The sequence below is a fragment of the Ceratosolen solmsi genome, unplaced genomic scaffold, assembly GCF_000503995.2.
Source record: "Ceratosolen solmsi marchali unplaced genomic scaffold, CerSol_1.0 scaffold41, whole genome shotgun sequence".
Classification (NCBI taxonomy): domain Eukaryota; kingdom Metazoa; phylum Arthropoda; class Insecta; order Hymenoptera; family Agaonidae; genus Ceratosolen; species Ceratosolen solmsi.
Window position 1 is genome coordinate 5,416,775 of NW_011948424.1, and position 16,994 is coordinate 5,433,768.

Consider the following 16,994-nt stretch of genomic DNA (forward strand, 5'->3'; position numbering starts at 1 on the left):
ATGAAGTTGGCGATCGGGGGAGTGGCGGGGTGTAATATAATTAAATTAAAAAAAATTTTTTATGCACAAAACAGGCCTTTTGTAAGTTTTCTTCTTGTCTGATAACTGCTTATTCAATTAAGCTAAGACAATTGTATAATAACGCAATATGCTTCTCCAATTGGGATAAACAGACACACTAGTCCATTTGTCAGGAATAATAAATAAAAATAAATAAAGATAAATCATAAGGAAACTGAATAGATTAAGTAAAGATTGGCCAATTGTAGCTTTTGATGTGGACAAGAGCCGCGCGATTAGTCGCGATGAGCGAATTGAGAATGTCCGTAAGGATATTTATATGAATTGTGTACGAGGTTGTTTGTTGGTAACAGTATATGTGAACGGTCCGAGATACATTTTTTGTACATCACGCCAATTATTATAATATAGGCAATCGAATAACGCAGCACTTTATAGGGCATTAAATTATTAAGGATATTGAAATAGGCGAAAATAGATAAAAGTCGTCAGACTCTACGAAATGGTAAATAGATGATAGAAAATAAACTAACCTCAATTAAAGGAAGATAATACTTATAATTCTATTCAAATTTTTCGCACTGATTTGTAGATTAATATAGATTATTTTGGTATAATTTTCGTTCTGTTAATTTTATAAATTTTTTTCTGTTCAAACGAGTTTCTTGAGTTTTTTAATGCATTTAATTTCTAATGCGTTCATTATTGTCGTGTCATGGTATTCGCGAAGTACCGGTTTCATTCGGATAGCTTTTAAATAATAAAGTGCATAGAAATACACGCATGCGAAATAGCGTTATTAGTTTTGGATAAATAATAAATAATTTTCCTTTCATCTAGTTTCGAAATCAATATGACAGCGATGTTACTGTTTGGAGCCCTCAAGGGCGTTTGCATCAGGTGGAGTATGCGATGGAAGCTGTCAAAATGGGATCAGCCACAGTAGGTCTTAAAAATAAAACACACGCAGTAATTGTAGCTCTTAAAAGAGCGGCATCCGAATTGTCCTCCCACCAGAAAAAAATATTTCCCATTGACATACATGTTGGATTTGCCATGTCTGGTCTGACCGCAGATGCTAGAATGCTGAGGTTTGTGTTCAATAAATTCAGATATATCGAAAGAATTTAATTTAGATTGGCAAACAGATTTTAAGAATGCAATAGATAGCATGCTAAATCAACCGTATCCGATCATTACTGTGTTTTTTCTTTTAACGTCGCCGACATTTTGATTAAATTGAAATTCTTTGTCAAATGCTCTTCTTAAAAGTATTTGTAGAGTTATTTGAATCGTTTAAAAGGAATATGCGATTGAAGTATAGTTATATCTTATTCTTAATTCCAGTCGATATATGAGAACAGAATGTTTGAATTATAAATATTCTCATGACAATACTTTGCCAGTGAGTCGTCTCATCACAACCGTAGGAAATAAAATGCAATCTTGCACTCAACGTTACGACAGAAGACCTTATGGTGTTGGATTATTAGTTGCTGGCTATGATGTAAATGCTTTAAAACACATGTATCCTCAATAATGTTTAACGAAGATAAATTCTAATTTTAATTAAACTTATTATAGGATCAAGGACCTCATATATATCAAACTTGTCCATCTGCTAATTACTACGATTGTAAAGCAATGGCGATCGGTGCTAGATCGCAAAGTGCAAGAACTTACTTAGAGAAGCATCTTACTGAGTTTTCAAGCTGCGATCTCGATGATCTCATTAAACATGGTTTAAGAGCATTACGCGATACACTGCCAAACGAAGCAGACTTATCTACAAAGGTTTGTCGAGGGACAATTTACGTTTTAAATTTGAATTTTATCCTTCGAGTCAACCAATTAAATCTAATCGCAAGATTTGCATCGTTGACCATTAATCCATAATATCCTTATTTAATTCAATTCTTCACCGTTCTACTAGACTTTGGCAAAATGACATTCCTAGAAACACTTGAGCATCAATTTCAATTGTTATCGATAATTTTCAGAATGTCTCGATTGGCGTTGTTGGAAAGGGCACGGAATTTGAAATTTTGAAGGAATCTGCGATGCAGGTGTACCTCTCTGAAATTGAAGGCGATGATAAACGAGGCCGACCCGCTGAAGGTGAAGCAGAGTCCGATGACAGGCCACCGCAAGATCCTCCATCCGATCCAGGTCTTAGGGATCCTGCGGTTGCCGTGGCTACAGAAGAAAGACCATCTGCCATGGACACTGAATAATCAAAGTAATTTACCCTTTATTTTTGCAATTTCGGTTTTTCAACACTATTATAAAATAAAATAAAATTTAATACAATGAATTTGTTTTTTACTATAACAATTACACTTTATTTGTCTAATTATTTGTCAAAAAATCAACAAGAGTACAATTTTAGGGTTTTTGGTTGAGCATTAATATTCTAAGAGCGCAATTTTTCATATCACCAAAGTCCTTTTATATATATATATATATATATATATAAATATTTCAATACACGATGGCGTGAAGTAGGAGAATGTGCGAGACGTTCGATTGTCGCCGCCACTCCAGTTCCTGCCCCTCTCGCTGCCAACGAACAGCAGAAGAGGACGAGAGCATCGAATTCGTCCTGAAAAGGACGGATTGGCAAGTTTTATGTACAGTTCGATTACCCCGAAAAGGGCGGATGATCATGCGAGGGAGGGCTGACAGTTGCCGAATGCCAAGCGAGCGCACTTTCTTATCTCGGATGGACCTCTTTCGATAACAATTACATTCCATTGGGGAGTATGTTGTTTGGTTTTCCTCAATGTTAATAAGCAATTACTTTCTGTCAATTTTACAAACAAACTTCTAAGTGCTTTTATGCATCATTTCGAATTGCTTCGTTCCATGTCGTTCTCTTTCGCTTCTCCTTCAAAATATTCGTCAAAAAGTACTCGCCGGCTTTGTAAGAAGATCGTACGAGTGGTCCACTCGCCGTGTACAAAAATCCAAATTTTTTACCAACGTTTTCCCAATACTTGAATTTTTCAGGCCTAATATATTCCATAACTCTTAAATGTCGTTTCGTAGGTTGCATGTATTGTCCTAACGTTAAAGCATCGACATTGACGTCGCGTAGATCTTTCATGGTTTGCATGACTTCCTCATCGGTTTCACCGAGGCCTAGCATTATAGATGATTTTGTTATCAAATTGGAATTGACATTCTTAGCTTCCTTCAACATTGACAGCGACTGCCTGAATAATAAGCGTAAATAATAGACGTAATTAAAATGACTTTGTTGCTCTGTTATTATAACTTTTAAGGCCTTATAAATATAGAGTTTACGATTTTTTTCACGAGACATTGTACTATTTTTGAGAATTGGGAAATATGTATTATAACTTTGACGTTTTTTTCTTGGATAATATTAATACAATTAATTCCCCTCTCAAGAATACAAACATTTTCCGAAATTCGAATGTCTATTTGAAAGAAAAAAAAGCCGTTTAGAATTTGATACAACCATTTGGTTGTAATTGTGTTTTTACGTACACACGTATATAATCTAAATTTATCTTTTATAAAAAGAACGTACTTGTATCGTGCACGCCTATCGCGAACAAAGGGTGTCAATCTTTCAACAGTTTCTATGTTGTGAGCATAAACATCAAGACCAGCATCGACAATGGTTTTTACGCAGTCTACATTCCCTTGAAAATCTGGCACTAGACACTCGACTAAGATATCGCTTCTGCAAAAAATTCTTATATAATTGAAGTAAGTTTTTAACTTTTAAATTTGTATACCTTTGTTTAAGCTCTTTTACAGTAGCAGCGATATGACTCGCACCCCCATCTGGTAAATCTGAATGAATTCATCATAAGATAAAATATATATCATATATCATATTTAAAAGATTTTAATTATATTATTTGTACCATCACGATCAACCGAGGTTAATACTACGTAGTCTAATTTCCAATCTATAATGGCTGTTGCTGTATTCCTTGGTTCCTTGGGATCCAATGGTGGAGGGATCCGTGCAGTTTTAACAGAGCAGAATCTGCATCCTCTCGTGCATGTATCTCCCATTAGCTATATTTTATGTTTATTATGAAAAAGTAGAATGAAAACGTTTTTTCAATGTAATTGGCTAAAATTTGTCAAAGTCAGACGAATAAGAGTGAAAAAATTGACAGAATATTTCGAAAAATACCATAATCGTAGCAGTGGCAGTTCCATGACTTCCACCACCCCAGCATTCGCCAATATTTGGACATCGAGCTTCTTCGCAAACTGTACTTAAACCAAGGTCACGAAGTTGAGATTTAATACGACTGTAATTTTTACCCATTGGTATTTCTTTTTTGAGCCATGGTGGCAGTCGTAATCGTTTTTCTCCTTCCGCAAGTTTCAGAACTCCATCATAAATATTAACATCGTCGGCAACAAAATCTTCAAAATGCGGCCCATTTTTCAATTTGTCGGTAAAATTTTTTTTAGTACAATATAGACTCTGTAAAATTACATTGCAATTAATAATTTTTTATTGATTAATTTTATGCTCGGTTCTTTGGGCCTATATTTATTTAGTCACTTACCGTTGCATGGAATTGAAATTCCAAAAAACGCTTTATTCCAGTGATTAAAGATGAGTGTAACATTTTAATAACCTTAACAATCGACATTTAAAAAAAAGCTACATTTCTATACATGCGTACAAGTATATATTAAAATATTAAAATGAGATTAATATAAAAGTATTGCCTATATGCATTTTCAAGGTTAACAAAAGTCATTGTGAAAGATTGCATAAACTTATCCAATAATAGAAAATAATTTTAATTAGAGAGCAATAATTAAACATATATCTTACAGTTAAATTATTTTAAATCAACTGTTTATATTTTTAATTGTTCACGACTATTTCCCGTCACATTTCATCATTTAATCTAAATATTCAATTTACAAATGTTTATTAAATAGAAATAATTTTCAAAAAAAAACAAAAAAAAAAAACAAAAAACATCATATAAATTAATAATAGGATGTTGCATTTTCAATGTAAAATTATGACAATCTCATTTCTATTTATTGATAAATACGTACTTTAATGTTTAAATTTAATAGATCCGCGCTCGATCACTCATTACGACTGCAGAAAATTAAATGGTCGAATGACAAATTTTCATAACCTATAAAGCTCCTTCTGTTTATTTCGTCAAAATAATTTGACGTAAGATGGCAGGTCAACTCCTAGGGTAGCATTAATCGAACATTTAAAACTCCGATAAGACATTATTAAATATGTTAGACTTATTTCTTCGATAATCCTTCTAATCATTTTTATTTCTTTATTTATTTATTTATTTTTATCCTTACAAAAACGCCTTAAAGTTCTTTTTCACGCATTGCACGGCGATCGCAATATGTTCGCGTTTAAAATTAATGGGTAATTGAAATTATAAATTATCAGCAACATACATTGTCTATATTAAATTTAATAATTATGTTTACAAATAAAATAATTCCTTATAAATGTATATGCATTAGGTAGTATTTTTATTCAACGAGTCGTCGTACACATTGAGGCAAGAGAAATTGTTACATGATGCATTTCTGTTGGATCCAGCAGCAACGGCCGATCGAATGAGAGATTTTAGATCATTGGATAGGTAATCCGATATCAATATATTATTACGCACCCTGAAACAATGTCATACATAAGCGATAGGTAATCGTTTAAATAATACCACCAAGCAAAATATAGTCATTTTTGTAAATTATTTTATTAATTCAACACACGTTAATGTGGAAATCACCGTATTCGTATACGGATATATGGATTGATAATTAAAAAAAATTACTATAATTTTATAGATAAATAATAAATAGTATGATATCCAAGTTGGAGTGATTTAATACGGAGATATTGTCCAAACATTAAGCGTATTCGAATGAAATTTAATTGCGAATGTAATACCAATGTTTATGTAGCTATTGCGGTCATATATTAATTATTAATTAATTAATTAATTAATTTTTTTTTTTTTTTTTTTTTTTTTTTCATATAACAATGAAATTATCCAATAAGAGACAATTGACATATAACTGAAAGATACTCTCTCTCTCTCTCTCTCTCTCTCTCTCTCTCTCTTGTTCAAAATTATCAATAATTTCAATTTTATATCTGTATTTTGAAATGCATCTTTAAATCTAGTAAAAGACCGATGAAGCTAAACTAGCAGTGCAAATACTTGGCAATTAATTCAAATCAAAGATTCGCAAATCGCTATAGGTGTGCACACCATACGTATTGGATGCGAATGCGAATCATTAAATACGTACAGACTATCGAACCAATGCTCCAGACCGTGCAAAGTTGACTCGTCGGGGTCGCCCTGCTCGATTGCCGTCTTATTATCCCGAGCCAGTGACAACTCAATCTTGGTCCTCTCCAGTTCCTCGAGGTAGTCTCGGTGCACGTGACAGGCGAGTCTCGCAACGCATTTTGGACTGATGACGAGTTCCTGTCGCATCGGCACCTTATCATCCATCTCGCTTGTCCTTACGTTCTCGGCCTTTCTGTCACTTTGCACCTGCCTCATCCATCACACCAATCGATATAATTTGTCATCGCATAGTTTTTTTATCGTTATATAGTAGGGTTTTTAAAAGTCTCGTCCGCTATCGGGACAAGAATGTATGCACAGTGCCAGTTATACAGTTTTCATTTTATACATTGCACTATTACTTTAAAAATTACTCTATGATCGATCGTACTTGTATCCATTATTTAATGTTCGCGCTTCTTACTCTTGACACATTTCCTGCATTCGCGATACCTATAATTATTATCAAGAACAGAAGTTTATAATAATACTGACATGGATGTGCCACGATATTATTACATCAACGACAAGATTTGTAAACTATAATCATAAAGTATAAAATTGTTTAAAACAATCGAATTTTTTTTATCGAATTTTCGCTGATTTATCTATAAAAATAATTGTAATATGAGGTATGATGTAGTGGTGTTTAATTATCGGTGAATCGAAGATTGTACTTGTAATGATCTAGCCGAGATCCAAAGCACTTGAAAATTCCAAATAAATTGATTTACCAAAAAAAAAAAAAAAAAAAAAAAAAAAAAAAAGATTCCCCCGATAATGCCGTATCTTTCCAATTATTTAAATTCCAACTGAAAATTTGCAACTTTGGTGCTGCAGTGGCAGAGGCGAAAGGGGGGAGAGAAGGTAACGGGCTACGAAATCGCAATCGTCGGCTGGAAATGTAGTTTGTTATGTACCTTATTTGGCCTCGGCTGAATGTAACCCTGCAGCAAGGCGCCGAGGGTATAATTGTCCAACTCAGCTCCAGCGGAGCGCTTTCTTCTGCCAGACATAACGCTGATTGGCAAAAATACGGGATTTGTGGCGAGGGCTGCGGCGGCGCCAATCAGTGCTACTCCTGCCAGGGCCTTCAGTGCCACCGCCTGTCAACATCGGTGCCCACAATACGTTACACATGCCAAGGGCGCATCATTGGATTTCGCGCGATGCTAGCGTAATTTCACCTCATCCACGAGTCTCTCGACTAACAAGGACATTTCTCGTACGACTGACCCGATTGGAGTGATTTTTCATTAGTTTTTTTATTTTCAGCCACGCGCGCATCTATCTTTAATAATAACTTTATGGGAATCTAGGAGGCTGGATTTATTTAGTGCTTGATCGGCATGATTTTCATCACCGCACCTACCTAGGTATCTCTAAGGTTCGACGCGACAAAACAATTTCAGCTTACGTTGTATTTTTCGTCTGTCGCGAGCTTGTAAAAAACGCTTTTTTAATTAACGCAATTAATAATTAATGGCAAGCGCTCGTGCCAAGTAATTATCATAAAGCTTCATATTGTATGGCGCCAATGACAATATCACGACAAACGGATAATCAAAACTTCAATAACGCGTAACGTATAGGAGGAGTCACTTCACTTCGCGCTCTCTCAATTTATCGTTGGGCATGCCATTTACAATAGTGGGATCCCGACCTTCTGCGTTTGAAGATTGGAGCTACCAGGAACGGGTGAACCACCCTCGGAATACGTATAGTCGCCGTCCCCCTCGGCGCCGACGCTAGTGGTCACACCGAAATTACCGCCAGCCGGTCGGGGTCGGTCGTACGTGCCACCGAGTCCGTGACCAAAAGCGTAGTTGACACTCTGGAAGCTGCCAGGACGATTACTGCTGCTCGTACTATACCGATCGTTATCAGTTGCGTAGGCGGAGCCTGGACGTTGTACTGCACCGTATCTAAAGCGAGTGGCGAGTGAAGAGAGGAAGGTTGATGGGATCGAGTCCTTTTGCGAGATTATTCGAGTGTGGTTTTTAGGAAAGTGAGAATATCTTTATCATTGTCCTCCCTATCTACTACTGTAATAATGATTACACACTCGTTCCCTAGCGGTGCTATATACGCAATATTAGCGAAGCAATGATATATATATATATATATATATTTTTTTTTTTAACAAGTGTCTACGTTAATGAGAATATCGATGAAATTGATGTTACGACTAATAATGCATTTGTGCATTTTTTATTGTATTCTAATTGGCTTGTACTGGTAAACGTGAGACACGTTTTGCAATGAGAATTTTTAACCAAGGATAATGGGCTAATAGGCTAATTAATTTTTTGTTTTGCATGCTTTTAATTTTTACGTATAATCAGACAACTCTTGTACTTATAATCAATATATAATTAATGAATTTATCAAGGTAAGGATAATAAAGGAAGGGCGTACCGATCACCATCCAATGCGTAGCTCGAGGTCGGCTTCTGTGCTCCATTATATCTAATTTAATAAAAACACATGAGCTATCCAATGTAATAATACAGAAGAAAACAATAGAATATGACATTGGAAAATTGGCTTTCACTCGCTGAAATTATAATTGACATAATCATGGGATGAGAAAATGAATTTCAACACTATAAGCATATAGGTTAGCCGATTAAAAATTAAAAATTTCTCGAATTATTCATCATTTTAAATGGGATTTTCTATTTCGGTGAAAATTTTTTTAACTAATAGGTTGGATTAAGAAACTGGTCTTAAGCGATAAGTTTAATAGCTTTTGCCGTCAAACGTCATTCAATCCGCGTCTTCTCATTAATACAAAGATTTGTTCTCCATTTTACTTATGAGCCAATGGAATTCGCATTGAGCAAAAATATCATGCGTAAAAGCATTTGAAGGAGCGTAATTCGAGGCAATGAGATTAAATCACCTGTCATAAGAATGATGATTTCGCTGATCGTAAAAGCCCCTATCCTTGTTGGATCCGAGATAGTTGAAGCTTCTCCAGCCTTGGCCGTACCTACGGGACAGAGTCGAAGCGAATTCTTTTTATACAGATGAAAGTGCGGAACCGCCTACACATTGTACGCGTATATGAGATTTGGCGATATTGATAGAGCGGACGTTGATGGATACGATGTACCTGTCGTCGTTGGGGTTGTTGCCGTGGAAACGTGGGGCTGGTCCGGTGCCGACGCCTCGCTCGAGGTCCTCCGAGGCCTCTTTCTGCGGTGACTTATCCTTTTCCTCCGAGAAACCATTAGCACCCGACAATTTACTGCCACAGCAGTTCGGATCTACAAAGAAGGGATGCCAGAAATTGAATTACGCTAAATTGATTTTGACGGATATCTGCTTTTAAATTCTCTATTTGTTACGTCTATTTTGATGCACATTGGCTCGATCGCTTTGGTCTTTATTCGATTTCGAGTTGTACCGACGATATTAACTATTGCTTTGTTGAAGACGTAATTCTTAATTCTTTAAACAATAATGTCCAATAATGTCCAATAATGGCGAATAATGTCCAATAATGGCGAATAATGGCGAAACGTACGAATATTCCGATTTTTTGTTATTAAATGTCTGAATTGAATGAATAAGATGTCGTTTAAAGCGAGTACGCCTATCGAACAAATTATAATAAATCTAGGAATAAACGGTACAGATAATAATTTTTGTTGGTGCAAGCAATTTCTCAATCCTAATTTCGTTAATTAATAAAAAGTTTTCATTTTTGTCACTTGATTTTTAAAATAACCAATGATCCAATATATAAATACCACTATATAAATATCCTGCTACTTGCCTAAAAAGTTTAATCGATTAATGCGGCAACTTTGCTCCGCGCTTTTAACACTAAATTAACTAGACTATTTGCATATATCGTATGGCATTGTCACAAAATGCACCGATTAATTTAGCCGTTAATTATATATTATTCATTAGGCTAAGCGCACATCTCTAACATTACTATTAAAAGTTGTAAATGCAGGATTTTTTTCGAGACATTAAGACGTTACGTTGATTGATATTCGATTGATAGTCGACAATTTGCTCGCGTGCAAACGTGTTTGTGTGTTTGTGCGCGTGCGCGCGCGCGTGTGTTTGTGTGTCGAGTTAATCGCAGCTGCTAACTAGTGTAAGTGACTCTAGGGCTGTGCATCGTTATTGCTTCCTTTATGGGTGGGTGAAAAACCTAGAGGAGACGTCTAGGACAAAGGATAAACTATAAAATAGACATGGCGACTTCGCCAACAGGTTCACTCGTGTATTCGGTCTCCGTTGATTATACTTTCATACAGCAATACATAATACATTGCTGTATGAAAGCATGATAACACTGAGTTTGTAGTAAATGTATATGTACACATAATTTGCGTATACAATATGTATCTTCCATTTAAGAATATTTTATTTGTAACTTTTATTTCATAGTATTATTACATTATTATAATAATATTTCTATTTTTTTTGGGGATTTTTTTCCCCTTTTTTTCATTTTTTTTTTCCTTTTTTTCATTTTTTTTTCTTTTTTAATTCAAATTAGCATAGCAAGAATCACAGAAAAAATAGAAATATTATCAAAACATTTAAAGCTGTGTGATAATATAATTGTATTTCGAATTTATCGCTTCATTCCAAAATGACATGACTCTCACAAATTTTCACAACAATCGGCATAAGCAATCGTATTAATGTATTAAGAATGAATTTAGTCATCATTTAGTTACACAAATATTTTCAAGAGAAAGAAAAAAGCGGGGAAACAAAAGGGACAAAGCTCACCCTTATTTTATTTCTCCCCGAAAATATTGGATGATCGGGGTAATTAAGAAAAAAGCAGCCTCACCTTGTACCGAGGCCACGGTCCTCGTCTTTTTCGACGTAATCTTATCCGTGACATTGTCATCGAGACCATCGGCGTCTCTCGTAGGGTACGCATTCAGTCGCTGAAGATCACCTCCAGGCTGCTTATTATTATTCCAGAACGGGAAATCGGTGTCTCTCGGTGGGGTCAACCGGTCCTCGATTATCCGCCTCGGCATCTTCTCGTTAACCGAGTACCGGTACTCCGCATCCGGATTCTCACTTGAGGCGGAAATCGTGATTTTGTCGGTCGTCGTTTCTTCGGTAAACGAACTCTTGACTACATTACTCAGCAGCAACGCCAGTGCTAAGACACGAGCACCCGGCATATTATTTATCGGCATTATTACGATTGTGTTTTGAGATGAGTTGTTGTGGAGTGTCGAGGTGATGAGGCTGGTTCTCGAAATCTTCGCGATCTACCGAGAGAGATCGAATGCTCACTTGGCGCTGGTCGGTGCAGTTGATATTTACGTTACGAGTGACAATGGCTAAAATGTGTGGCGTGGGGCATTGACTTGACGCTTTTATACGCCTCTCGTCTCCGCGATGCCTCGGCGCGTTTTTCGTTACGCATCCGCACACGGGTGTTTACTTTTTCTCTCTCTCTCTCTCTCTCTCTCTCTCTATCTCTCTCTCTCTCTCTTCTATTTTTTCTTTCTTTCATTCTTTATTTCTTTCTTTATTATTTTTTTTATTTTTTATTTTTTATTTTATTTTATTTTATTTTATTTTTTTTTTTTCAACTAAATTGATATAGGATGTTTCGACAGATATATCTCTTTATGTTATGGATTTGCGCTATGCCTGTGCGCTGGCCCAAAGAGTTACATATTACTTTATGGGCCTAATGGGCGTCTTGTTGTTGGATCCCGCGCGATTCCTTGAACTTACGTAAGCTTTTGTTTCCTGATAAGCTTCGGATCTTACAAATCGTCGTAGTAATTTGCTTGTTTTTTTTTTTTTTTTTTTTATTTTGTTTTTTTTTTCTTTTTGCTTTAATACGTAGACTACAGACGCTCATCTATTTATTGCTAGTTTTAGTAATAAATATTGTTGTATATTGCTGATCCTTTCACTCTTGGCATTATTGGATTAAGTGGATAAAATTATGTAATGATAACGATTTTGTGATCGGTATACGAAGATATAATACATATAAGAAAAATTTATTTAACAACGTTTTTAACATTTTCATTTTATTTCTCAATTTATAATTTAAATTATTTCAAAATCCATAATAGTTAAAAGATTTTCGTGATTCGCTAATGTTTATTTGCTTGAATGAAATTAAATAATACGCGGAGAGTGAAAAAATTTCTCATATTCGTTATAAGGCTAGCATAATAAGTATTTGAAAAAGACAATTTCATCGTGATAAAAGCAATTTTTTTGTCGATTATCAAGGCGCGGAAATGCATTTCCTTGTACGATTCTTAATTTCACTTAACTTTCCCGTACGTTATACAAGCTAGAAATTTTCGCGACAATGATAATAAGCAAAGCCATTGGAACAGTGCACTAAATGGAAAAATAATGCTGAAAGTATTTGAACAACTGCTAAATGATTAAAATCTGTATATTATATGAATTAATTGGTAAATACATGTATTATTTCATAAATTTTCATGTTGTATATTTTGTCAAATGAAGTATTGAATATTAGTAGATAACTCACGTATATCAAAATAAATATAAACTGTTAGCTATTCTAATCAAATAAAATCAACGTAATAATTTACAACTAAACGAGAATTCTAGCAGGCCTATAAAATCCAATGATTATTAAATGAATTAAAATGGCAAATTTCATTCTATTCTGTTAATGATTTAGTGATTAGTTTATTGTAATATAATGTTAATAAAGTGCAATATATCGGGTGAATTTGGCAAGATATTTCATATTAAATTAGCTGGTAGAAATATGTCAAAACGACAAAAAATAATATGAAATTTTAAAGGAGAAAGCCGAGTAAATAACTGCCCGACCGAGTATTTAGATAAAATAACGTTATCCGTCTAGGCTTTTGTACACTCTTATTGAAAGAATGATAAATGTTTGGTAAAGAAACAAGTGCAAGTAAAGGTGCCAAGTGGAATGGCGTCTTGTAAATTTGTACGAAGAAAAAAGTCGAGAGTGAGTCGAAATTTGCAGGCTTACTGATACGCCGACGGGGATATCCAGCCAAGCTATGCATCACGTTTACGTGACTCCTGGTGCTTACACAAAATCGTCACTGCTAGAACAATTTGTTCCGCTCGGATCAAATGTGATACTCGTTCGCTTGGCTGAATTCTCCTTCTCTTCCTTCCTAACATCTTCATCGTCGTCGTCGTTGTCGTCGTCGCCGTGGTCGTCGCCGTGGTCGTCGCCGTGGTCGTCGACGATGTCGTCGTGGTCGTGGTCGTCGTCGTCGTCGTCGTCGTCGTCGTCGTCGTCGTCGTCGTCATTTTTCGTAATTATGCGCCAGCTGTTGCAATGTCTCTTTCACCTCGCGTGTTTCCTCACATTGTGGCAACATGCGCAACGAGCGGCCTGAGGTTAAAGGAGCTCGAAGGACGAACTTCGTATATTATAACGGGCCACGCGAGGAGCTGGAGAACTGTTAACGAATTGCTGCGAAAGTGAGCGGTTTCAAGACGAGCCAGAGATAAGAAGAGTAATGAAAAGATTAATGAATCGGTTGGAAAACCGACATTACGAGACTACGTATAAGCGTTCGTCTTTTTTTTTTTTACCGATGCGTGACTTAAACCTATACTTTTGCCATTGTTATTATACGTACCATTGTTATTATTGACATCATCGACACCATGATTTATAGAGTAAGGGATTTAATTTTGCGCTCGTAAAATACCGAGGTGAAACGATTATTTGTCGTTATTAATCACAAGTACTTGCGAGAAACAAATATTTTCTATTGCTTGTGAGGGCGAAGATTAATGTGGATGATTTCATTAAGAAAGAGAAGCGTTAATGTGAAAAAAAATAAAAATAATGTATGTCTATACGGCAATTTTTATATAAATTGTATTATTTTATGTTAAAAAACTTCTCCCGCTTATATGTGATAAAAAGAGAAAGAAAAAAATTGTAGAGGAGAACGTGTGCAGCTTAACGTTTTTTTTGTTTCATTTATTAGATTGTTGTACGTTAATGTCAATATATATATATATATATATATATATATATATATATATATATGAATTGCTTGGGTTTTCAAATTTGTTTGTGTTTCTTAACTAATGTCGTTGGAGAAAAAGCACCACTCAAAATCTCGTGTGATAAATGATAGAAAAGAAATTCGATGACATGAAAAGAAGATATTGCGGTAGACATGGCGAGATCGAATAACCAAATGGAGTAAAATAGAAAGCAGTTTCCATTGGGACGGTACGTTGCCTCAAATTCTACCCAAAAATTTTCGTTCATCGATCCAGTTCATCGATAATCGAATAATCATTTTCAGAAATACGACCTCTAAGGATATTCTAAAATTTATGATTACTCGAGGAATACTATTATTATGAAATTACATTGCTTTAGTAATGCTTTAGTATGCTGGAAATATATTTTGTTGAATAATCGGGCATAGAATAATTTCAGTTATAAACAATTGTTTATATTACATGAATCGGGATTCTTATGAACCACATTATAATTATTTCAAACCTATTAAGTTTCATAATTACGTAAGTAGATTCTGTTGTAGCATTTACTAGATCCGAATTTGACAATTTTACAAATATTCCTATCAACTTATCTTTAATGTAAACTATTCGATTTTATAACAGCATAGAGTAAAATAGTGAAAAACATTAATAATTAAGATTTCCTAATATATTTTACTGTACGAAATAAAAGTTTTTTTATTCTTCTTTAAAATTTAATGATAATTATATAATATTCCTTCTTATGTTTCTAGTAATCTGTTTTTCCATATTCATATTTTCCACATTCACACTGGTTATAGTACAAAGTTCACGAAATTTTATATATAATTTTTGAAATAACCGACTTGATTATATAATTTTATTGCCTATTAGATTAGAAAAATTTCTAAAAAATATTTTATATTTATATAATTTTTATTAACAATTACTATATGTAATAGAATAATTTAACGTATAATTAAGAATCTATAAATAATAACGTAAATAAAGAAGATAATATTTATTTATGGGAATGACATTTAATTATAATTATCAGCTTTATATGATCGGCATGTGTCCCCGTAGTTAAAGAATAAGATCTGTTCTTATCGTTTCTATAATTCTTTTTCGGTATTTCAGCTATTTCAGTAGTATACATTACATACCTTTTTTATTCATAAAATATAGTTAAATCTATTTTAGAATTTAGAAATTTAGAATCTCTATTTTATTAAGATACAAGTTAATTGCTTTATTAGATGTTCTAGTGCATTTAGTTGCACAAGAATCGATTACAGTTTGTACCTAATTCAATATTTATAATTACATCTGTAAGTAATCTCAATTCTTTTATTTAAAATGTCTTTTATTTAAAATTGATTTAGCAATGTAGAAAATTGGTTTATCAAATTGGGGTAAATTGGAATCCGCAAATTGAAAAAAGCTTCAAGTGCATATGAAAAGAAATCGAGAGGGAACACAAAAGCGCTACGAACGTTAGTCATGCAAACCGTTTAACGCCGAAGATTCTACAAACACATGCTGCCATTAAATTTCCGCTTTAGAAGACGTAAGATTAAATCATCGCTAATATTGGCTTTAGTATTTACTCTTTAGTTTATTGTCGAATTGATGAAAATTATCTGTAATATAAGTACGAATATGGGAAATGGTATCGTAAGTATGGCGATGATATAATTATCTTGCATTAATATAATGTAACATATAATTATCTAACTGTAATGAAATATTTTTATAATGTAAGCAATAAAAATTAATTATTTAGCACGCTATTTCGTATTATAAATCGAGAAATCTTAAGCTTAAGCAAACGGGTTGGTATACCTCTGCAGTCAAACTCTTCTCGATCCTTTACTCGCAATTGTTTTTTATCTAATTTTTTTATCTCTACTTTATTGTCATCGTATGCAGCAGAATTAAATAAATTCAAAAGGTACATTCTAAAGTTTTATAAATTTTTCCCATCTCTTTGTCCACATTTTCCAACTAGAAAACATTATTTCAAGAATATTAAAAAAAAATAAAAACAAAAAAAAAATTATTCCAATAATACATAATATGCATTTGTAAATGAAATTTCAATTATTATTATAAAAACTTTGAAATACTTACCTGTTATATCTAATTATGATTTAATTTATATAGAGGATTATCATAAAAAAATAATTATGTAAATTTACAAAGGAAATGAATGGTAAGGGCTGCATGCCATTTTTAAGCTGACAGGCACCTTTAGCACTTCAGTTCAACGTTACACTTTTTGTTTAAACTATTTACTATCGTCACTGTGAATCACACGAGAGTTTTAAATTACAGAGAAAGCAGACTATAAAATTAAATTTATTCATTCACGAGGCTATTAATCGTTAAGATATTTTCTTCTACGTGTAGTTTTTTAACATATAATTTGAATGTTCGTGTCAGTTTTTCAACAAAGTCAATTTAATCTTTAATACGCAAATACATCGATATACTTTTAGTGCATCAATTACAATATTATTTTGAATGGAACGCGTTTAATCAAACGCAAATATCAAATGAAAAAATATTTCTCTATAGCGAGAGAGATTAAGAACAATAATTATTAAGCTTAATAATGTT

At 33.9% G+C, this 16,994-nt stretch overlaps 2 protein-coding genes across 2 annotated transcripts; one reads left to right on the top strand and one right to left on the bottom strand.

The window, feature by feature from the left end:
- The first annotated feature begins 340 nt into the window (after positions 1-340).
- Positions 341-2,335, top strand: Prosalpha6 (Proteasome alpha6 subunit). The gene is made up of 5 exons (XM_011500063.1): positions 341-526; positions 862-1,112; positions 1,369-1,528; positions 1,606-1,815; positions 2,022-2,335. The coding sequence occupies exons 1-5, from the start codon at positions 524-526 to the stop codon at positions 2,253-2,255; spliced, it is 858 nt and encodes a 285-aa protein (XP_011498365.1). The 5' UTR covers positions 341-523; the 3' UTR covers positions 2,256-2,335.
- A 149-nt stretch (positions 2,336-2,484) lies between these two features.
- On the bottom strand, positions 2,485-11,563 carry Las (lipoyl synthase, mitochondrial). Its single transcript, XM_011500215.1, has 12 exons — positions 11,203-11,563; positions 9,493-9,646; positions 9,280-9,369; positions 8,793-8,843; positions 8,038-8,299; positions 7,295-7,480; positions 6,327-6,581; positions 4,199-4,498; positions 3,921-4,077; positions 3,789-3,846; positions 3,578-3,733; positions 2,485-3,236 (listed from the first exon to the last, which is right to left on the bottom strand). The coding sequence occupies exons 1-12, from the start codon at positions 11,561-11,563 to the stop codon at positions 2,858-2,860; spliced, it is 2,409 nt and encodes an 802-aa protein (XP_011498517.1). The 3' UTR covers positions 2,485-2,857.
- Between the last annotated feature and the right edge of the window lie 5,431 nt (positions 11,564-16,994).